This window comes from Hipposideros armiger, unplaced genomic scaffold (genome assembly GCF_001890085.2).
Source record: "Hipposideros armiger isolate ML-2016 unplaced genomic scaffold, ASM189008v1 scaffold_156, whole genome shotgun sequence".
NCBI lineage: Eukaryota > Metazoa > Chordata > Mammalia > Chiroptera > Hipposideridae > Hipposideros > Hipposideros armiger.
The window spans coordinates 538,547-562,043 of NW_017731506.1; the positions used below are offsets into that span (position 1 = coordinate 538,547).

Consider the following 23,497-nt stretch of genomic DNA (forward strand, 5'->3'; position numbering starts at 1 on the left):
TGTCTTTGGCTTTTATGTTGGATGTCCAATAATCCTTGGTTGACTGCTTCTGTCTAAAGGTAGGATACTAAAGGCTAATTGACAGCCCTGAATTCATGAGTAGAGGTTGTCTATATGAGCTTTACTTGAGATGATCAGGCTAGACAGTTTAGCTAGTGTAAGTATTGCAATTGCTGTAACAATGATCTCCTAAATCTTAGTGACTTAACATTTAAGTTTATTTCTCACATAGAGTCCAGTGTTGATGCTCCTGATGAGCTAGAGAAGGGACCAAAGGAACTTCTGCATCTAGATAACATGGAAGATGGTGCAGGAGTTTTTATGGGTGAGGGATGGGTGGTATATTTTTAACAACTGGCTCAACTGGGAGGGAAAAGCTTTAATTTGTAGCGTCTGCTACATGGTGTAAGCATGCCCATCATGGTCATTTCAGGCTACCAATGTGATGGCACTGAATGCACAATTGGCTTTCAATTGTACCAGCTCTGGCGTACCAGTGCAACCACCAGCCACATTCCATTGGTCAGAACTGAGTTGTATGGCTTCCTCTAATTTCCAGGGAGAATGGAAAATACTGTAGAATTGTGTGCCCGCAAAGTAAAGGAACAAGATTTTGGTGAACAGATAACAGTTTCGGCTGTAACTGGAACCTCCAATGTCATTATCTTTAGATCTAGGTAGAATTCCCAGGAGAAGTTTGTTCCAGACTCCTGTCTGGAAGGTGAAGAAGGGCATACATTTCTGTGAGTTCGAAGTCTGACATGAGTTTTTCTGGGCTAAAATCAAGGTATCAGCAGAGCTGCATCTCTTCCTGGGGCACTAAGAGAGAATCCATTTCCTCGCCTTTTCCAGCTCCTAGAGGCTACTCACATTCCTTGGCTGATGACCCCGTTTCTCCACTTTCATAGCATTTCTGACTTCTTTTCTAGTTATATTTCCCTCGGACCAGGAGCCATGTCATTAGATTAAGCCCAATCAGATAACATGGGGTAATCTCCCCATCTCAAGGTCATTAATGTAATCACATCTAAAAAGTCCTTTTGTCATGTAAGAGGATATCACTGGTTCCAGGGATTAAGATATTGTTGCTTTGGTGGGCTATTCTGCCTACCATAGTATCATGCTCTCCAAAAATCCTCTGTTTTATCTACTAGGAATCAGTTTACAAACTTTTCTTGGGAGTGGTGGAGAGAATTTAGTGGTCTTTCAGCTTCTTAAACAGACCTCCTATTTTTCACTCCTCTATTCATCTTCACTTCTAACACATAAAGCACCAATTCCTGAGCCTTTGGCTTTTGTGATACAAATTGGGTTAGTTCTTGGGTTTCCATGTTACCAATTTAGGATTACATGTTCTGAATTTTACTTAATACTTTACGACTTTCCAAATTTTGTTGTTCTTGACTTCCTTTACCACTTTCCTCATCCTTGTGAATTTATTATGCCTTTACAAAAAAAAAAAAAAAAGAAGAAAAAAACCAACCCTTTATTGTTGTATTAGCTGGGTGAGAAGGCAACAAAAATAAAATGTGTGTTTAATCTATCATGTTAATTAGAACAGGGCACATACTTTTAACTGTACTGCTTTATTTCATTGCCTTTTGTGTGTGTATGTGTGAAAAATCTAAGTTTTTTATAATATAAAAGCATGTGGATCCATTTTTTAGATTATAAATTCATTTATTCAGTACACTTTCATTGGCTATTATATACCAACCACTTGTTGAAAATTTCAGATTCAAAGACTATCTGGAAGAGCTCAGAGTCTGGTAGAATTCAGGTATTTACAAAGGAAATTATAAGTATGTAATAGGGATAGAAACAGTCCCAAGGAAGAACTGACGAAGAAGGAACTAATTTTTCCTGGGAAAGTAAAAAAAGACCTCACAGAAGTTATCATGTTTGAGCTGTCTTAAAAGGGTTCTGCTAGAGAGTGGGGTAAGGAAGTAGGTAAATGTGAAGAAAGTAAAGGGTGAAAAGTTCACTATTGTTGGAGCAGATTATAGAGGGGAGAAGAAACAGGTGATGAAACGTCAAACGTAGGTTTTGGAGGGTGTTTTATGGCACAGTCGGGAGTTTGGATTTTATTTTAGGTCAGATGGAAGCTTGAGGGCTTTAAGAAAGCAAGTATAAATTTTTTTAGGCAGTAATTCTGGTGACACATGTGGCATGGAGTAGAGAGACAGGTGGCAGAGTAAACGTGGGTAGTTCTTACAGTATTCTGGATAAGAATAAGAATCTGAGTTGAGATAATGTCTTTGAATCAGCTTTACTGTTTCTGAAAAATTAACAGGACTTGGTGACTGAATGGACATGGGAAGTGAAAGAAAAGGAATCAAGGTTTTTGGCTTAAGAGTGGTGAATGGTGATGCTATTAACTGGGATTAGAATATAGTAAGAAAAATAGGTTTTAGAAAAAAAATGGGATGTTTTTAGTCTTCAACATGTAAGTTTTAATATATGGACTGCAAGTGGAGATGCATATTTGGAAGCTAGAAATATCTATTACCAACTCAGAAAAGAAGGTAGGCTTCTTTTAGGCACTAGGCATGTGGGAGAATTAAAGATTAGGGAGATAATAACATGGTTGAATCCATGTTATTGGTAGGTAAGGGTAGGTAAGGCCATCCAAGGGACACCATTTAGTTCTAGATGAAGACTAGAATGAGGTGGTAGAAACAATCAAGCAAACATAAGGAAAAAATAGGGCAGCTGTCTTATACAGTACTTCCTCCCCCTTCCTCCCTCCTCTTCAGTTTTTTAATGAAATATTGATTAGATAAAAAAATTTATTAAATATCTGTATCATTAATGAAATAATGTCCTAATTAGTGTATTCACCACCCCTTTTAAGAGAAAATACCAATATCTTTGAAGTCTTTCTGCACATCTCTTGTATTTCATCCTATTTTTCTCTCTTCTGTAAATACCATCTTGAATTTTTTAAAATAATTTTTATTTTTGATTTGCCACATATTTTTGGTCCTTAAGTAATTTATTGTTTAGTTCTGCATGTTTTTGAACTTAAAAACATAGAATCATAGTGTTTATAGTCTTCTGTGACTTGATTTATTAAAAAACACAACATTTCTAAGATCATTCATTGGCATTATATCTATTGTAGTCATTCATTTTCATTGCTGTGTAATATTCCACGCAGGAGTAAATCACAACTTATTTACGCATTCTAGTATTGATGGATATTTATATTGTAGTTTTTTTTTGTTGGTACAGGCAGTGCTGCTATAAGCATTCTTGCAAACATCTTTTTTAATTTCTCTAGAGTTTAACTAGGAGTTGAATAGCATTGTCCTAGTGTATTCACATGTTCAGTTTTACTAGGTAACGGTCATCTGTTTTCAGAAGTGGTTGTACCAATTAACAGTTTTTCTAGCATTGCTTAAGTGCTTTGTTGTTCCACATTCTTGCCAATACTTGATATTGTTAGACATATTTATGTCTTCATCAGTAGTATGGACGCTTAATGTCATTATAGTTTTAATTAGCAGGGGTTTTTTATTTAATAAATTTAGTGGGATGACATTAGTTAGTAAAATTATATAGGTTTCAAGTATACATTTCTATAATACATCATCTCTATATCGCATTGTGTGGTCACCACTCAGACTCAGTTCTCCTTCCATCACCATGTATTTGACCCCCTGTTCCCTCTTCTACAATCCCACTTCTCCCTTTATCCCCATGATAACCACTGAACTATTGTCTGTGCTTTTGTTTCTTTGTTCCTTTGTTGCTTTCAGTTTTATATCCCACATATGAGTGAAGTCATATGGTTCTCTACTTTTTCTGTCTGATTTATTTCACTTAGCATGATAACCTCAAGATCCATCCATGGTGTTGCATTTTTTTCCCCTTTTTTTCCTGTATGGACTTGAGCATCTTTCATAGTTTATTCACCATTCTGGTTTCCATTTCTGATAACATACAAAGATGAGTAAGATGGATGGATTCTTATCTCAATTTGCATTTAGATAAACTTGCTTAATTGGAAGGTCCAAACTTTCTTTCAGTAAAATATATTAGATTAGCTACATGAATTAGTTATAACTTTACTTCTCTGTTTCAGTCTACTCATTTGAAAAACAATAGGCTTTGACTAGTTAATATCTAGTGTCCTTTTACTAGTGTCTGTAATTCATCTAATAGTATTCTTGTTGGTTTTGGAATTTAGAAATAAATTAGTTATATTGTAGTGGTAAAGCATAAAGTGTTGGTTTTTGTTTTGTTTTTGTTTTTGATCAAAAATGTTGGGTTTTGTTTCTGTAAGATGTGGTACGTTAGTTTTCCAGGGAGCTTTCTCTTAGATGAATTTCCAGGTAGATGCTACTTTTATTTTTGAAATTCTTAAAATGCTGTTAAAACTATAAGTTCGAGTCTAACATATATGAATTATTCTTTCTCAGAGTGAAGATACACAACAGCAAATCATCAGGGAGACATTCCATTTGGTATCTAAGAGAGATGAAAATGTTTGTAATTTCCTAGAAGGAGGATTGTAAGTAAAGCATTCCATAGACATTTTAAATCTTCGACTATATGATTAAAATGTATACTGTTTAATCTGTTTATGTTAAAAGTTTGCTAATTTTAATTAATTGGATCAGGTGAATTGCCACTTATGTTAGCTATAAATCTAACTTAAACAATGTTTTTAAGATACACAATCATTTTTTTCTTTTTAAGAATTTTACAAAGGTATTTTAAATAAAGGTAATATATTCATATGGCAAAAATTCAAACATTGCAAGGAACTATAAAATGTAAACTATCTCCCTCTTCCAACTTTAGTCCTTCTTCCCAGTTTCTTGTGTATTCTTCTAGAAAATTAAATTTGCATTGACTAACATGTAAAAGTATGACCTTAAAACATTTTACTTATGAGATCAAACCATGTATGCTAGTTTGCATGTTGCTTGTTTTTACTCAATATTTTGAAAAGCTTTGTGCATTAACACATTTAGAGCTATCTTATTCTTTTTAATGATTACAGAGTATTCCTTAGAATGAATAGATCTGTTCATAAAATTTTAGATTACATATTTTATTTTATTATTACAAATAAAACTGAAGTTTACTTTTCAAATATGTATCCCTATCTGTGTGTGTACATGTATATGTATAGGAATATCTGTATATAGGTAAATTAGAATTCAGCTAATATATTTTTCTATTTTAAACAAATAAATAAGAATTACTTATAATTAACTTGCCAGCTATTATAAATAAATACTTTTAAATTAATGGGGTCCATGAACACAATTTGCTCTCATAATTTTATAAATGTTCCCCTCCATGTTTATATAATTTCTTATTGATACTTCCTTGTTGACAATTCAAAAACTAAACTTTACCTGAGCCCCATTATGAATAAGCACAAATTAGAGAAACCTATACTTTTGTATTTTAAGGTATATATTCTGAAAAATAGGATAGTAGTCATTCTTATCTGACCATAAATTTTTATCATTTAGAAATTTTACTGTCATTTCATAAAACTTTGTATCATGCTGCACTTAAATTTACAAATACACACTTATAATTTGTAAATTTTGCCGTTAACTCAATACCTCCAATTTAATAGTTGAGACAGGTACACCTGCTTTCTGTTTTTGTATTTTAATTGTACTCGTTTCCCTTAAACTTCTGTGGTTTAGTTGTCTTTGCCATTACCATCACTTCCCTCACCTCAGCCTCTTAATCTCTTATCTCATAGGAAACTTATCAACCAGCACAGTGCACTGCAGGTGATAGACAAGCAGCAGCCTGATTGACCTAACCAGGGCACTGTTTGAGCTCGACATTATGTAATTACTCTTTTCCAACCTTATGAAAAGTAGAAAGCAAATGTTGCATCAAAGATGTGGCTACACATCTGGTTTAGTCCTAGTTTTGTCACCAACACCTGCTGATTTTCTTGGCCAGGTAACAAATTCTTAGACCTCAGTTTTCACTTCTATAAAATGAGGTATTTGGACTAAAGATTTCTAAATTTCTGTGGTTTTATGTGATGTTTTGCATTCCATACAAGAATTTGTATCAGTATTTATTATCAGTATTGTACTATAGTTTAAAGATGAATTTATGTTTTTAAAGGCAAAATACATACTTGCCACATTCATATCTTTGCTTTCTTTTAATAACATTCGTAGCCATTTTGAAACTTTTAGAAGTTTGGTCTTCTGTTAAGGCAGAGCCAAACCAGAGTGTAAGATAACTGCTAAATTGCTGATCCAGGATGAAGTGAAGCCTGCTGTTTGTACTCTTTGTTTCTTTCAAGGAACAATTGCTATCATAACCTATAAAAATAATCTCAGAGAATTTTTAAAGTGCACATATATTTAAATAGAATATCTTTTCTAGAAATGTACCTAGCATATTAGAAATTTTTTTTGTCAAAGATTATTTCTCCTTTTGCTATTAGAAAATATAAAGATAGTGTCTACTTAGAAAAGTTGTTTCTACAGAGCTTGCAAATTCAGTGTTACTTTTATTGAGTTAGTAATAGATGTTATTTTCCCATTTCTTGTTTGATTGTTCAATTAGCTTTGTTTACATTTAGTCATGATAATATGTTAGTGATAGTGTTAGTGTTAGAGGGCCTTTTGAGAAGGTGAACTAATTATTGTAAACTTAACTATGAAATAGCTAAACTATATTTAGAAAACTATAAGATTTTTGGAATGATTTCTAAATTATTTTTAAAATGCTGTAATTCTAGTCAATATAAATAAAAACAGGTGATGACAGAATTATCTCTTAGTTCATTTTTTATTTTGCATTTATATTCCAAAAACTGTCCAAATTTAAGAAGAAATGTCATTTTTTTCATTTTCTAGTTGTTAATAAATCTTAAGCTGTGTAACTTACTGTGACCTATGGAGTTAAACCTAGTAAGCACTTACAAATGCCCTGTGATATGAGTTCTGCCTACTTCTCTGACCTCATTGTTTACTAATCTTTCTTTGTTTTCAGGCTTTGTTTCTATTCCCTGAACATCCAGATTTCATTCTTGATGAAATGGCCTTTTTATTAGTTGTTACCTTTGCCTGAAATGCTCTTCTCTAATTTTTTTCATGGCTGGCTCATTATCATTAGATCTCAGCCTACATGTCAGACTTAACATCCAACCCGAAGTAACGAATTCATCAATATGGTATCTTTCTATTTTGATTGCCTATGTAGCGCTTTCTTCTCTGATAATTTTTTCTTATTTATTTATTCCTCACCCACTATCAGTGCCTGGCATATAGCAGTTACTCAGTGGAGAATTTAATGCACGAATGAATTAAAATTACGCACCACCATCTTTTACTTGACATTTTTTTGTAGATAACAACCATCTTAATTTACTTAGACTCTAATACAAGTTCACTTGAATGCTGTGCCATCAAATAAAAGGTTTTTAAGCAAATTGTCAGTTTGCTTGAGCTAAAGAAAATGTTTTTCATTTTGTTCCTATAACATTCCAATTGTTTTGTTTTGTCATTTAGATTAATTGGAGGATCTGACAACAAACTGATTTATAGACATTATGCAACGTTATATTTTGTCTTTTGTGTGGATTCTTCAGAAAGTGAACTTGGCATTTTAGATCTAATTCAAGTAAGTTAACCCTTGCCTCTAACTATCTTACATAACAATTTTGGCATTTATAGTTTTAAAAACTTGTATGTTCTAAATTTTCTAAAATGATGTTTTGTTTGGTAAGAAATGAAGTGTTCCATAGTAGATACTGGGTGGATAAAAGAGGGATGAGGGATGTAGAAACATGCAGACTAACTTCATCTGATTAGTACTAATCACAACTAATTCCATCATTAGCCCCTTTTTTCCTGTTCCTGTAAGTCACCACAAGAAGCCCAAGACTCATGGGTTTCTTACCATATGTATCCAGATCTGACCCCAAAACCCACCCCTCTCTGTCTCCTGAAAATCTTTCATTATGTCCCTGGAGCTCAAGGTCAGTTATCAGCAAATTCCTCTTCATCTTCAACCTGTTCTGTTAATATTACCTTCACCTTTTTGCTCTAAGTTAAATCTGGCTTCTCTGATGACATTACCTGCAACCCTTTCCAGTGGTAGCAGTTTTCTCTCATGCTTTCTTCATACCATTGAGCCCTGGAGGTGTTCTCTTTGCTTCTCATTGCTTTTTCCAGATCATTCTCTTAAAACATCTCCAAACTTTATCTCATGCTATCAAACTGTACCATCTTCTATCTATCCTGTGGCAGTAATCTTTTATCCCTACCTCCCATTCATTGGAGATTTTGTCGAAACTTTCAAGGGTCTGATTTTACCACACTTGCAAGCTAACAAGTTAACTACCATGGTTTCATGGATACTGGCAGAAGATGAGAGATTTCTGGGCCAGAAACCAAGGACTTGATTACTAACAGCAAAAGCAGGAGCCAGAGTAACAGCATTTGCCTACATTGGTTCCTCAAGTCCCAGTTACCAAAGTGTGACTTGAAGAGGGCCACATGATACCTGCATACACAGAGGGCTGAGCTATAGGAAAGGAAACCCAAGCTTAGGGAACTGGAATCTTTTATAATGGACACTAAACACGTCTGCCCTTGACGCCCAGGAAGAAAATGTCTTCTAATAGTGTAGGTAAACCTACCCTTTGCTTCGGAGGGAGAGTTTCAGTTTTCCAAGGCTGTTTGCTATATAAGCTTGTGTGAAAAGAGTCCACAATAAAGGCACTCAGTAACTCTGCTCACATTAGGTGCAGAAACGGAAGACCCATGGGGAATTGGCCCCTGCATTCACTCCAGTACTACTTGTGGTACAATTCTTGGTGATTTCAATGTTCATGTGGATAATTCTTCCAGTACATTGGTGTCTTCAAATGTGGAATTCCTCTTTTTTAATGAATTTTGCTCTGTACCCCACCTCACTACTGATTTCTAGGTCTTGTCTTTATCCAAACTTCAATTCCTCCATCATCTAAATTGCACAGCTTCCACACTCTACCACCTCTTGTCTTTTATATTGCAACTTCTATTACTCCAACAATTCTTTCAGCTTGTTTAGATCTTCAGTCTTTTAAATTTATCATTTTTTCATTGTCCTTGATCCTCCTGATGTCTTACTTTCCTTATCCAGCTGAAACTCTATGGTCAGTTGTGCTAATCATAGCCTTGCGTGTACTCAGCTCCTTCCCTTTACCTGTACATCTGAACATACTCAAAGGAAAAAAAACAAAAACAAAAACATAACCATACTTATTGGCCTCACTTTAAACTCATGATCTTAACCTCAGTGAGACCTTAATGCTTCCCAGTCATCATACTATAGTTCATTTCCTAGTTCATTGAGAAAACTGAAGCAATCAGAAGAGAACTTCTACATCTGTGTCCATGTACTCCTATCGGCTCTCTTTTCTATGAGAGATGAACTCACTGTACTCCTAAGCTAAGGCCAGTTTCCTCCTCCTCATTGCTGTAGCAAATTCTCCCTTCTGTATTATTTTTCCGTCATATCATTTGCATTAGCCTATAATATGTTCTCCCATTAAAAAAAAAAAAAAGTCCTGTCTTTACTTCCTTCTCCAGCCACTGCCTCATTTTTTCCCCTCTCTTTACAGCAAAAATACTTATAAAAAGTTTGTATACAATGTCTCAAGTTTTTCTTCTTCCATTCTGTCGTGAACACACTCCAATCAGGTTTTTAGCTCTACAGTTGCTGAGCCAAAGGTTTTCATCTGTGCTCCTCTATTTGATTATCACGCTTTTCTTCATGAAATGTTTTCTTTTCTTTTTTTTTTTTTCTTTTAAAGATTTTATTGGGGAATTGGGGAAGGGGATCAGACAACTTGCTGTCCTTTTGTTCTTCAGTCTAGTTGTGGAGGACGTCACTTCACTGGCCCATGTTGGTATTATCATTGCGCTCTTCCCAGGTGAGGCAGTCGCTCACCGGCCATTGGATGGCTGCTCACGGCGGCTCACGGCAGCTCACGAAAGTCCATGCCTGCTGCCGGCCAGCCCCACTGCAGCCCATGCCGTCGCCAGTGACTCACGGCAGGCCAGCATCAGGTTGAGCTGTTGTTCACCATCTTAGCTGTAGAGGGTGCAGTGTCACTTGCTCTCATGTGGGATCCGGACTGGAGCCCTGCTGCTCAGAGCTGGCATCCCAAGCTAACTCCTAACCAACTCTTGGCCGGCCCTAGAACTTGGGTTCTAGGACACCTTACTGGCCTGATTTTCATCCTACTTCTGTAGTTGCATCATTTCAGTTTCCTGATCTCTCCAACCCCTTCTTCTTAGGCAAATCCTGTTGGATATACAGAATCTGACCACTTATTCCTCTCTGCACTGTGACAATCTTGATCCAAGCCACTGCCAGCTCTTGCCCGGATTATTGCAGTACTTTTCTGACTGGCCTCCCTGCTTCCTCTGTCTTTTCCCTTTGGCCTTTTCTCAGTATAACAGCCAGAGTGATACTACTGCAATATGTTGTATCTTACACTCTTCCATTCTGAACTCTTCAGTGGCTTCCATTGTCACTCAGTAACGGCCAAATTCCTTACGAATGACCCAGGAGGCCCCTCATGTTTTGACTCCTCCCCACATCCTGCTACTTATCTTAGTTTGTCTTTTTCTCCTTTTCCTTTTGTTCTACCCACACTGGCCTCCTTGCTGTTCCTCAAATATACAAGGCTTTCTTCTACCTCAGAGCCTTTGAACTTGCTGATCTTTCTACCTAACGCCATCGTTCTTTCAGGTCTTGATCCAGATGTCACCTTCTTAATACGGTATTTCTTGGCCCATCTCTTTGATGTTTTCTATTCTCTTTCCTGCTTTATTCTTTTCCTTAGTACCTATTACCATTTAGTATACTATACATTTGACTTACTTTATCTTGTTTATTGTCGTTTAGCCTTATAAAAATATAAGCTCTATGAGGGCCAGGATTTTTGTTTATTTTGTTCACTGATTTATTCCCATTGCATAGAAACGTCCTGGCACATAGTAGGTCCTTAACAGATAATTGTTGAATGAATGAATGTATTTAATGCTAAGATTTTTGTACTTTCTGTTTATCTGTGATATTCCATTAAAATTAAAAAATTAACTCTGACAATAAAAAAATGCAGTTGCTACAAATAATTGTATTGTGTTAAGATTATCATGAGGGAATGCTTTGAATTTATAAGTTGTAGATTAGAGGAAGCTGCATATAAAAAGGAAGTTTTCTTTGCCAAACAAGTTTCATGTTTTTGAAATCAGCAAGGAGGAGGCATGCATGGTTTGAGATCAAGTTAGTTATAGAGTAAATGAGAAATTAATCAAAACAGAAAATCTTGGTAACAATTATGAGTACCAAAGCTTAAAAATATTAGAAGTGGCTAGATTAAGACTTACATATCAAATATTGGTTAATAAAGAAAAAAAAAGACAAGTGATAAGTGGAGGTTAATATGCCAGATTACTCCTAAACCTATAATTCTTAAACTGGGTTTTGAGGAAGAACTAGATATTTGAGTTCTCTGAAACAACAGAGAAATCATGACAAACGTTCTTGGTATGTGGGTTTTTTGTTTTTGTTTTTGTTTTTTTTAATTGGTAGTGAGGAAATGACACTTTTAAAATAAACATGTATATATTATGAGGTAGAATAGAAATTTTATGTAATAGTAAAGCTGTAAGAGGAGACTTTTGAGCTTGAGGTAGATATGCCTCAAGACCTTACTTATATATTTACTTTTCTCCTGGGACTACTTGAGAAACACTGCTAAGTTTTGTTTTCCCAAAGGCTTTTCTAGTGAAGAAAGAGAAGCCAGCTTTACCTTATTTGTGTATTGGTAACAGTTTAGGGTTGATCAGAACTCTATATTGCATTGCCTTTTAACTTTGTTCATTATTACATTTCTTGTTTTATCTTATATAATAGGTAGTAGTTAATTCATTATACCATTATTTCAAAGACGCTTTGTATTTTTTAGAACATAGTTTTTAAATACGAAATTGTACTTTATATTTCTCTCTCAATTATCCATGGCTGAAGAGAGTGGTAGACAGTCACACTATATTCCAAAACACTTTTTTTTTTATTGTCTTGACATAGCTACTAGTGATATAAGAGGAAAAACAGAAAAGTAATCCATTTCAAATTCAGTCTATTTTATTGAAGAGGAATATTGTAGTTAAGAAAGACTAAAACAAATGTGAATTTTCCCAGAGGCAAATCAGAAGTATTTTACACTTGTGTCCTGAAATTTAAGTGTTATCATCATTGATTCTTACTTTGATGCTATGACTGATGTTAATGGTTATGATAGCATAGTTGTTATGTTTCAGAAGGGAGTTATATGGGGACTTGTCAAAGAACAAATATCCTTTACCATATCTGAAGTAATTCCATTATGTGTTTGTGGAAAGTGGAAACTATGTCTTATGTTTTGCAAAATTTTCTAGCCATTACTGTTGAAATGTTGATTCTTGATATTTCAAATTTGTGTTGATATCATATAAGATATAGATAAGAGGATTTCAGGAGAATTGTGTTATCTTCCCATTACTAATGTAGGCTAGAACTGTTTTTACAAGATCCTATTGAGTTACCACATGTTGTTTAACTATAATATCATGTCACACGCACAAAAAAAATTCTGTAATTTCCCTTACAGGGACTAATTCTATCACTATCGTGAGCATAGAAGTTCTGTAGTTGCTGTCTTTCTCCTGTGATTACCACAGATCATTAAATACCTAAGAGGGAGTGCTGTGCACGCATGAGTCAGTCACTTAAAAACAGTTGAGTGAACAAAGATGGAAAGGAGTAGCTTACTGTTTCTGCTTCTGTGTCATGAAACAGCTATACAGAGCTTATTTAGAACTGATTTTCTTACTTTGTCCATCCTCTAGCTTTGAGAAAGGCAAGTGTAATGTAAAAAGGTAAACATGGAAAATTGTAAGCTAAGAATTTAGATCAAAGCCTTTTGGTTTTGCTTATTCTTTAGAGAATGGATCAAGAAAACTTAATAAGTATCAATATGTAGTTACTAAGCATATGCTTAATTTTGGTATTTTGAATGTTAAAAATGATACCATTTAAATGATGGAAGCATATATTTTTATGCAAAGATTTTGTGTAAATGCATATGTTGTCCCAGATTTGACATTATATCTTGTATAAAATCTGGGAGAAGTCATTCTTAGTAGATTCCTTGTCATCAAATTGAATAATCAGCTTCTGTTTTCTTTTGTTTCTTTTTTTAATTCTTTATAAGTTGGAAAAAAAGATGATCCTTTTTTGTTTCTGATATGTACTATTTTAGTGTGATATTGACTGCCGTATAAACAAATTTCAGAGTTGACAGCTAGCTTTTTTTAGAGTCCTTTCTGTTGTAGTATATCTTTTTTGGGAATGTTAAAATATTTACAGAGTGAGAATAGAAATTCATTAAATATTAATGTTGGTTGTTTGACTTATTTATAAGCAGTCAGTCATATTGTCCTCAATTTATTATCCCAAGCTGATAATGGAGGCATAAAAGTTCACTAGGTAATTCCGAATTCTGTTGTTTTCTGTACCACATATAGCATTTATATCAGCATTGGTCTTGTTCAGTTGTAGTTAGGGAAAAACTGAGAACTAATAGCTGAACTTTTCTTTAGGTTTAGAAAGGTATGTTTTGATCATGGTTTTGGAATATGCATGTATATAAACTAGAGCTCCTCTGTGTATAACATTTGTCACTACTATGGTATTGAACATTAGACTAGCTTTTGTGAAATTATTTTACTTATGGCTGCTAATGCTAATTTAGTATGAGATTGAGCATGTCATTTAATCTTTACAGACCTAGAATTTTTTCATCTATAAAGTATGCCTGTTTCAGTATGTTGTCTACAGACATTGTGAGGTTGTTAGAAAGGTCAGTGAATTAAAGCAAGCTAGTAGCAGTTAAAACCATTCAGGCTGTGCTTTGTACTGGCTATATAACTTTGGGCAAGTTATTTAACTTCTTTGACCCGAATTTTTCTTATCTGCAAAATGGGGGTAATCATAATAATACCAACTCATTAAATAGGTACAGGTATTGAAAAAGATATTGTATAATATATGAAGCTCATGACTAAAAGAATGACATGTAGCAAGCAGTCAGTGGTTTTTAACTAACATTATCATTAAAGCATATATTTACAAAGAAGGCATAATAAAGTATTATTTCATTAGTATACAAACTAAATTGGATAAAGAAGACCCTTTTATTTATTTTTTCATGTTTACACAAATTTGTGAGTATATGTGTATAATGGCTTAGGATAAATTCTACTCTGTGGTAATAGTTATGTGGTAAGAAATGGGCTTAATTGAGGAAACTTGTAAGCTAAGAATATTTCGGTAAGGAAAGATCCCCTAATCTTCCCACCGTCTTGTAGGAAATGATGCTGAGGAAGGTGCTGTTTAACATAGAATGGTGTGCCAGTGGAAGCCTCGCCCCCGGCCGATATCATTGTTCCCTTTTATTATAAGGGTGGGCTTGAAAGCACCCTTGCCAGTGGGGTGACATATACACTACTTAAGCTTTAGGCCGTATAGGTTTAGGTGCCACCTGTTTTTGAGAATTGTCTGGGAAACTCAGCTGATCAGCATTTGGGGACTGTGAGAGGTTGCAGCTCCCTTGTTGGGATGGAGGCAGGGGAATAAACCCCTGATCCCCTGGGAAGATGAGTTCTGGTTCAGTTCCTCCTGTCGGAGAAAGAGGGAGTCGGGGCCCTGTTTGCTTATTTTCCAGGCAATCCAGAGTGAGTGCCCAGAGTCACTTTAGGAAAATTCTGCTTGCTACACCATACTATATTACCAGAGTATTAGAACTTTTCATTTTCACTAAGGTTTGTTTGTTTCTTTTCTTTTTTTTTTTTTTAGGTTTGTTTCTTAACTATATGTGGGAAAGCAAAAAATATTTCTATAAACAATTTTAATTAGACAATATTAGAGTGAGCATTCCTAAAATTCTTTCCTATCTTATTTTCTTGTTGAGAAGTGTAATTTCCAATAATTGGAAATATGAAGTTTACTTTTCAGTTATGTACATTGCTTCTTCTTCATGATAAATCTTGCTAACAAATTTGGTGATGTTTACTGTTCTAATTTACATGTTCTGATAGCTCAGCAGTCCTCTCGGGTGGCATCATAGTGTCAAATTGGCATTTGGAGACTGATGGTATGGATTTGAGTACTGGCTCTGTCATCCAACAGTTATATAACTTTGAGCAAATGACATAGCCTTATCCATTCCCAATTCTCTTTTCTGTAGGTACTGATATTCATACCTCCCTTGCCAGATTGTTGTAAGAATTAGAGCTAATGTATATAAAACAGTCAGCATAGAGCCTAGAATGTAGTAGACGTTGTTATTATTTGCTTTATAATGGTGAAGGAGGTATTTTGGAACTCAGGTACTTAAAGTCAGAATTTTGGAGCTGGAAGCAACTTAAAATTAAATGTTTCTCCTTCAAAGTAGGTTTGAGAGAGAGAAAGCAACTCAGCTTATGGTGTTTTCCTTTAATTGAAGGTGAATTATTTATTTCCCAGTGTAGAATGGTAGGTTTTCAGGGAGGAATTAGTTTAGAGGAGGAGAGTGCCCTTTGAGCTTGGCTTCTCAAATTGCTTTGTTCTTTAAAAATTTTTGAAAAACTTTTCATGTTGAAACTATTTCAGACTTACAAAATAGTGGTAAATATAATACAAAGAATTTTTTCCTACCTTATCTTCACCCAGACTCCCCAAATTTAAAATCTTCCATATAACCACAGAACAATGATTAAAATCAGAAAATTGACATTGACATAATACTACCATCTAATCATCAGACATTATACAGAATTTGCTGATTTTCCCATTAATATCACTTTTTTCTTTGAGAGTTCAATTCAGGTCACATATTGCATTTAGTTTTCATGTCTCCCAAGTCTCTTTACTCTTCATTTTTATCTTTTTTTATCATAGTTCTTCATTTTTATCTGTTATTCATAGAATATTCATAGAATATGCCTCAGTTTGGGTTTGTTTGATGTTTCTTAATGATTAAATTCAGGTTATGTATTTTTGTAAAGAATACCACAGAAATGATGTTATGTCCTTTTCAATGCATCATATCAGGAGGTACATGATGTCATTTTGCCCCACTTCTTGTGGTATTTATTCTAATTCCTTGGTTAAGGCGGTGCCTGTCAGGTTTACTGTAAACTTCCATTTTCCCTTTGTGCTTAGAAGTAAAAAGGAATAATTTTGAAACTTTGTAATATCCTTTTTCTAGCCATCTTTTTGGTCATTAATTTTAACATCCATTGATGATTCTTGCCTGAAAGAATTATTACTGTGGTATTTGCGAAATGGTGGTTTTTTTCCATCATGCCTTCTGTATTTCTTGGTTGAAATTCTGTAAGGAAAAGCTCTCTAAGATTTTTGTTCTTTTTGTTTTGGTTTAAAATCAGTGCTCTAAATAGCAATTGTACCATGTTCAAGTATAGGTAGAATATCTTTCAAGGCCAAATACCATTTTTTTTTATTTTTTATTTTACAGTCTTTTATTCATGCTATATCTTCAAAATCCAGCATGTATTATACACTTAACAACACTTCTCCATTTGGACTAGCTACATTTTACGTATGGTATAGGACAGTCAAGTTTAGATTTTTTTAAATGAATTTATTTTGACATTCAGTATTATTTTATATTAATTTCATGTATACAGCATAGTGGTTAGACATTTAAACTTCACTGGCCCATGTTGGTATTATCATTGCGCTCTTCCCAGGTGAGGAAGTCGCTCTCCAGCCTCTGGATGGCCGCTATTGGCTGCTCACGCCGTCTGCCAGCCACTCACGGTAGCTTATGGCAGCCCATTGCAGCAGGGGCTGCAGCCTACGCCATCACTGGCAACTCACGGCAGCCCAGCTCCAGGTCGAGCTGTTGTTCACCATCTTAGCTGTGGAGGGCATTGTCGCTGGCCCTTATGTGGGATCCAAACTGGGGCCTGCTGCTCAGAGCTGGGGTCCCAAGCCATCTCTTAACCAACGCGCCACTCGGCCGGCCCCTTGTATGTCTGTTTGTTTCACCAGTTACACAAGTTTTTCATCATTATCCCTTCAAATAGGTTCTCAATTCCTTGCTCTCTCTTTTCTCCTTCTGGTGTTCTATGATGCAAATGTTGGTGCACTTGATGTTGTCCTGGAGGCCCCTTAAACTCTCCTCATTTTTTTGGAATCTTTTTTCTTTTTGCTGTTCTGATTGGGTGTTTTCTGTTACCTTATCTTCTAGATCATTGATTTGATCCTCTGCTACATTTAATCTGTTGATTTCCTGTAATGGATTCTTCATTTTAGTTATTGTATTCTTTATTTCTGATTGGTTCTTTTCTTATGTTTTCTATCTCCATTTTTATATTTCCTACCTCTTTGTTGAAGTTCTCCTTGAGATCATTGAGCATTCTTATAACCAGTGTTTTTAACTCTGCGTCTGGTAGACTGCTTTTCTCTATTTTGTTCTTTTTCTGGAGCTTTGTTCTGCTCTTTTATTTGAGACATGTTTCTTTGTCTCCTCATTTTGGCTGCCTTCCTGTGTTTGCTTCTATGTATTAGATAGGACTGCTATGCCTCCCGGTCTTAGTAGAGTAACCTCTTGTAGCAGATGTCCTGTGGGACCCAGTGGAGCAGTCTCCCTGGTTACCAGAGCCGGGTGTTTTGGGTGTGTCCCTTGGGTGTGTTGTGTGTGCCCTCCTGTTGTAGTTGAGCCTTGGTTGCTGTTTGCATGTCAATGAGTGGGACTGACCTTCGGGCTGATTGGTTGTGAGGACTGGCTGTGACTACAGTGGAGGAGCTGTGGTGCAAAGGCTCACTCTACAGAGCAGGCTTCACTTTAGCGGGGCTCTGGTGCCTGTCCAGTCTGCCTTTTGGGTGTGTTGTCCTTGGAGGTGGCCGGGTGATGCTCCAGCTTTGTCAGAAGCTGGCCGTCAGGTGTGCCAGCCCTGGAGCCTCCTGGGAGGGGATCCACTGCAGGCCAAGTTTAGCTGTAGCCTGTGTCCTGCCCGGGGCCACCCGGTATGAGCCACAGGGCAATCCGCAGATGGCCGCCACCTGCACTGGGCTTAAAGGTGCCTCGAGAGGCCAAGCGTCAACTGAGGTCAGCTGTCAGTAGTGCCAGGCTTAGGGCTGCTCAGCCAGAGATATGGGACATACCGGAGCCACATGCTGTTAGGGTTTTGTGAACTTTTGAGAGATTTTAGGAAAGTCTGCAGCATGAGCTAAGCAGGTTGTTTGTTCGGTAAAGCCACTGGAAGCTGCTTAGGTGTGCCCAAAAGTTGGGTGGGACAGGGTCTCAGGGAGTCAATAGAGGGGGGAGATGAAAGGTGATAACCAGTTTGATGGACACTCAGATATGGCGTCTCCACCAGGGAGGAGGAGGGCTCAAAACAAAGAAACAATGGCTTCCACCAGCTCCTCCTTCTGGGAGAAAGCTGTCCCCCCAACCCTCACCCTGAAGCTAGATAATTCATTTCCTCCCCATATGTCCTTGGTGCCATTGACGCTGCTGTCCCAGTGCTGGAGCTCAGAGTGAGTGAGTCCATTAGCATTCCCTTTAAGAGGAGTGCCTGGGACTGCAGCTGCCCTCCATCTCACTCAGCCAATCTCTCCTGGTTTTCACAGCCAGAAGGTATGGGGACTTTCTGGCACTGGAACCCTGGACTGGGAAATCTGGTGTGGGTCTAGGGCCCCATGCTCCTCCGGGGAGACCTCCGCAACTGGGATATCCTTCCTGATTTTTAATGGTCATGTGTGGGTGCGGCACGAGGGTATGGGACCAGCCTGTCCCTTATCTCTGCCCCTCCTATCAGTCTCAAGGTGGCTTCTTCTGTGTGTCCATAGTTGAAGGGCTTCAGTTCAGCTAGACTTCAGGCACTTTTTTTTTTTTAAGATTTTTTATTGGGGAATTGGGGGATGGGAACAGCGCTGGGGAATTGGGGGAAGGGGAACAGACAAGTTGCTTTCCCAGCAACCCAGCTCCAGGTTGAGCTGTTGTTCAGCATCTTAGCTGTAGAGGTCAGTGTCATTGGCCCTCATATGTGGGATCCAAACCAGTGCCCTCTGGAGTCCCAAGCCAGCTCTTAACCAACGTGCCACTCGGCCGGCCCCAGGCGATTCTTAATGATGGTGATTCTGTGGTTTAGTTGTAATTGATGTGATCCTTAGAGGATATAAGCACATTGTTTATTTTCTCTGTCATCTTGACTGGAAAATTCCAGCCAAATACCATTTTTAAAATCAATTTTTGTTTGGAACTTTAAATATTGTTCTAAATTTAAGTCAACGTATGTTTTTTTAAAAAAATGTTCTCATGAGGAGATTGTGTGCTAAGAAATAATCAGAGGNTCTTCTATCTAGTATTACTGGGTATTGGTGATATGGTATTTAAGAAAGAAGACATTTCACTTTTTTATGTACAGATTTTTTTTCTGTATTAAGTTTATATAATATAACACACCGTTTTGAATGATTAAACCATTGAATAAAATAGAATGAAAATAAGATGCTGAAAATTTTAGCAAAAAATGTGATTTTGAAAATCAGCTTCATTGAGGTATAATTTATATGTATCAAAGTTGAGAGTTTTAAGCAGCATACAGTTAAGTAAATTATGTGAGGTGTGAATAAACAATATGGTGAATACTTAAATAAAAAAATTATTACAGTAAAAGACGCATTGCCATTAATCCCCCTCAAATCACGCCTCTCTTCGAACACACTTACGCCATCATTCTTGCCACTTTCTGAAGCCGTTCTGGAAGTCCTCTTTCATGAGTGTCTTTAGTTGCACTGTCGTGGCTTCCTTGATGTCCTGAATTGATTCAAAATGTTTACCTTTCATAGTCATTTTGATTTTGGGGAAGAACCAGAAGTCCAACGGTGCCAGATCTGGTGAATAAGGTGGATGAGGAATAAGGTGGATGAGGACAGCAATAAATTGCTGTATTGGAAGCGAGTGTGACACGGAGCCTTTCCATTGTGATAAAAAAAATACAGTGACTACTGCTGCCAAGTGCCATTCAATGGAAAGGGAGGGCTCTTCAGTACAGAAGTGGCACATGGAACCTTAGTAACAGTATCTGACAAGTTTCAACTTGTTCAGTGCAGTCAGTTGGGTGTGAGCTACTGTTGAGAGAAGGTGTGTTTTAAAGTGTGCTATAAATCATCCTCCATCATGACAACGCTCTATGTCACACATCGCTTCTGGAATATGGCAATTTCTGTCAAAAATATTATAGTGTGTCCTCATTCACCTTCGGATCTCACACCGTGCAACTTCTGGCTCTTCCCCCAAATCAAAATGATTCAGGACATTGAGGCAGCCACGATAGCACAATTAAAGACACTCACGAAACAGGACTTCCAGAACTGCCTCAGAAAATGGCAAGAATGATGGGATAAGTGTGTTGGGAGCGAGGGGGAGTATTTTGAGGAGGATTAATAGGCAATGTGTCTTTTACTGTAATACATTTTTTTTAATTTAAACATTCACCATATTGTTTGATCACACCTCGTATGTAATGACTACCACAGTCAAGCTATAGCACAAGGAATGCATTTTATTTGTGAACATCAAAAGGATGCATTTATCATTAGTCAATCCTCTAGATCATATTTCTCATTTACTAAGTGATTTGATTTCACCTTGGACAGAGAACTTAAACTTAATATTTTTAACAGTATTTTTAGTTTACTGCTTTTCTCATATATATATTAAGCTTTTTCACACTTACAAAAGCTTCTGCTATTTTTAGGCATTAGTGTTCACAGTATTCAAAATTATGTTTTGGTACATGATTAAAATGCTTTTAAAAGCTATTTTTAAAATGACTGTTCAAAGATCATTAACTTATATAATACATCTAGCAATTTTTAAAGAAAATTGAGGATTCTGTTGTAAAATGTTTCTGTAAGAGTAAAGTTTTCACATTTGTATTAAAGGATAAAGGCTTTCTTCAATAGGGAAACTAAGCTCTAGTCATATACAACTTCCATACATGACATACAATGTTCTTGAAACTTTTTTGTATTAATATACATTTATTTTAGGTAAAATTGGAGAATACAGAGAAGAGGAAAATAAATAGAAGCCATCTCAATTTCAGAGATTGCCTATTGTTAAAAGATAAACTGAGGCATATTGAAATTTTAAGAGTTTATTTGAGCAAGAAATTGATTCAAGTCAGGCAGTGCTAAACAAGAAGTGGTTAAGAGTACCCTACTGACAGGAGCTAGGGTATCACAGGTAATAGTTTTACCAAATGTTTGCCACTACAAACATGGATCACTAACTTTCTAGCTTCCAGTATGCATTTCCATGTGGCCTACTGCCCAACCCCTAAGCCAGTATCTTTTCCTTTTTGTGATTGTTACCAATTTCTCATTACAAATCTGTAAGTACTGATTATCAGTCATATAGGCTAATATTGTAGTCACCCTGAAGCAGTGGAATAGCCTTAAGTTGATTTGGATGTAAAGACTGAACATGCCACACATACACCAGGAGGATCTGATCTGAAAAAGTTTATTACTCACATAATAAGGGTTTGTGGGGAGAGCAAGGAACAGCAGCTGGCTTGGAGTTGTATGTGGTTAGGGGTTGGGGCTGGAATGAGGGTTTCCATACGCGAGCCAGGACTTGCATGGTTTGAACTTTGCCGGCGCAAAGGAAGGAGCACTTGGACTTTCTTATCAGCTTGCCCAGATCTGGGACCTGAGGAAGGGGGAATGGTGGGACTTGAAAACTGTCAACAAACTCCAAAAATGGAGTTAGACTCTTTATTATGGCTAACTTCTGCTCTGGTAATAACCCATAAAATACGAGTTACCTGGCTTATTTCTTACTTATACTACATATCCACTGTGGGTTTGCTGGAAAGGTCTGCTTATTTGCTCAGCTGGGTTACCTGCCCATTTCCTGAACACTGTGGCTTTAACTGGGCAGCCCCAGGTTGTTGCCAGTACCGCAACACAGCATCAAATCCCAGGGCAAAGATGAGAGAGCTGAAGATTCTATGGNTTTTTTATTTTACCTAGTGTACATTTTTATTTTTCTATAAGTATATAGTATTATAGCACTAGCTAACACATATTGAATATTATTTTTGGTGAGACACTGTTCCAAGCCCTTTATTCATTTTATTATTAAATAACTCTATAGTGTAGGTGCTGTGATTATTATGCCCAAGTGAAGGAACTGAGGTTTAGAGTTAAATAACTGGTCCTAGATTTCATAGTTAGAGGCTACACTGGAATTTTAATAGAGGCATGCTGAAGCTTGTGCTCTTAAGTACTCTTAATTGCTAAGCTGCCTCATAATAGATTCCTGTTATCCTTTGTGGCCTGGACATATATATTTGTAATTAAATATAAAGGAAACAGAAGGAAGTTCTGTTGATAGAAGAGCATGGGGAAGGGAAACTGTACATGTGGATGTGGCATTTTTCTGAGTATCTCTTACCTTTTATATTTATGTTTGGAAAACTAGGTAATTATTAAAATGAAGGAAATTTTAAAATATAGTTCTCTTAGTAGATTAAAAGTAATTGTTCTACCACTAGCCTTTGAATTCCTTGAGGCCAGAGATTAATGCACAGCTATTTAGTAGATAACTGTTATATTTAAATTGACTTTAAACTTTATATTATTTTAAAAATGAAACACAAGAGGGTGCTATTTACCATTCACTACTAGTTTTTGGTTTTTAAATAAATCTTTCTCCTTGTGAAATATAGTGCAACAGCAACTTTATTATTTTTTGTTGTTGGTCTGGCTAGAAACCCCATGGCCCATTCATTTGTTTTTCTTAATGTCTTTATCTCAGTTTGTAGATTAATAGTTTTGTATTGGCCTTGTCCATGTAACACATCAGCAGTGGGCTCTAGATTTCTAATTATATTAAGTAATGTAATTTTCCTAAATTAAAAAGAAAATTAATGGAAAGTTTTTTTTAAGAGGTTCTTAGATTTTTTAACCAAACCTTAACATTTGAATGCATTAAATTTTAGGAATTCTTTTCCTAAATTAAGAACTTGTAGTTATAATGACGTTTTGCTGCAGGGTACTTTTTAGAAAGTATTCACATTTTTCATAGGTGATATGGTTCTGGTTTGAATATTGACAACCTTTTTTCTTTTTAAGTTAACAAGCAAATCGCAAAGTGTTGACAGCCTCACATTGCTTTTATATCAGTATTTATTAGCAGAATTAGAATTTTCTATTTTAATTTTATAATCTCATATTTTGAACAGCAGATAAGCAATACTGGCTTCCATTTATTAAATGTTTTGGGCTCTGTACTGAGCACTTTATCTAAATGATTTGACTAAATCTTTAAGATAATCCAGAAAGGTAGGTAGTTCTATCACCATTTCATAGTTCTGATATTTGGAGTTAAGTCATGCTCAAGTTCACATAGGTACCGTATTTGCCGGCGTAT

General features: G+C 36.1%; 1 protein-coding gene across 2 annotated transcripts in view; it reads left to right on the top strand.

Annotated features, from left to right (window-relative positions):
* Nucleotides 1–23,497, top strand: part of AP3S1 (adaptor related protein complex 3 subunit sigma 1) — a 59,265-nt gene that overhangs the window by 12,006 nt on the left and 23,762 nt on the right. For both annotated transcript variants that reach the window (XM_019651254.1, XM_019651255.1), the window contains exons 2-3: nucleotides 4,425–4,516; nucleotides 7,512–7,623. In XM_019651254.1, the coding sequence (XP_019506799.1) occupies nucleotides 4,425–4,516; nucleotides 7,512–7,623 (204 nt within the window). The remainder of the gene's footprint in view (nucleotides 1–4,424; nucleotides 4,517–7,511; nucleotides 7,624–23,497) is intronic.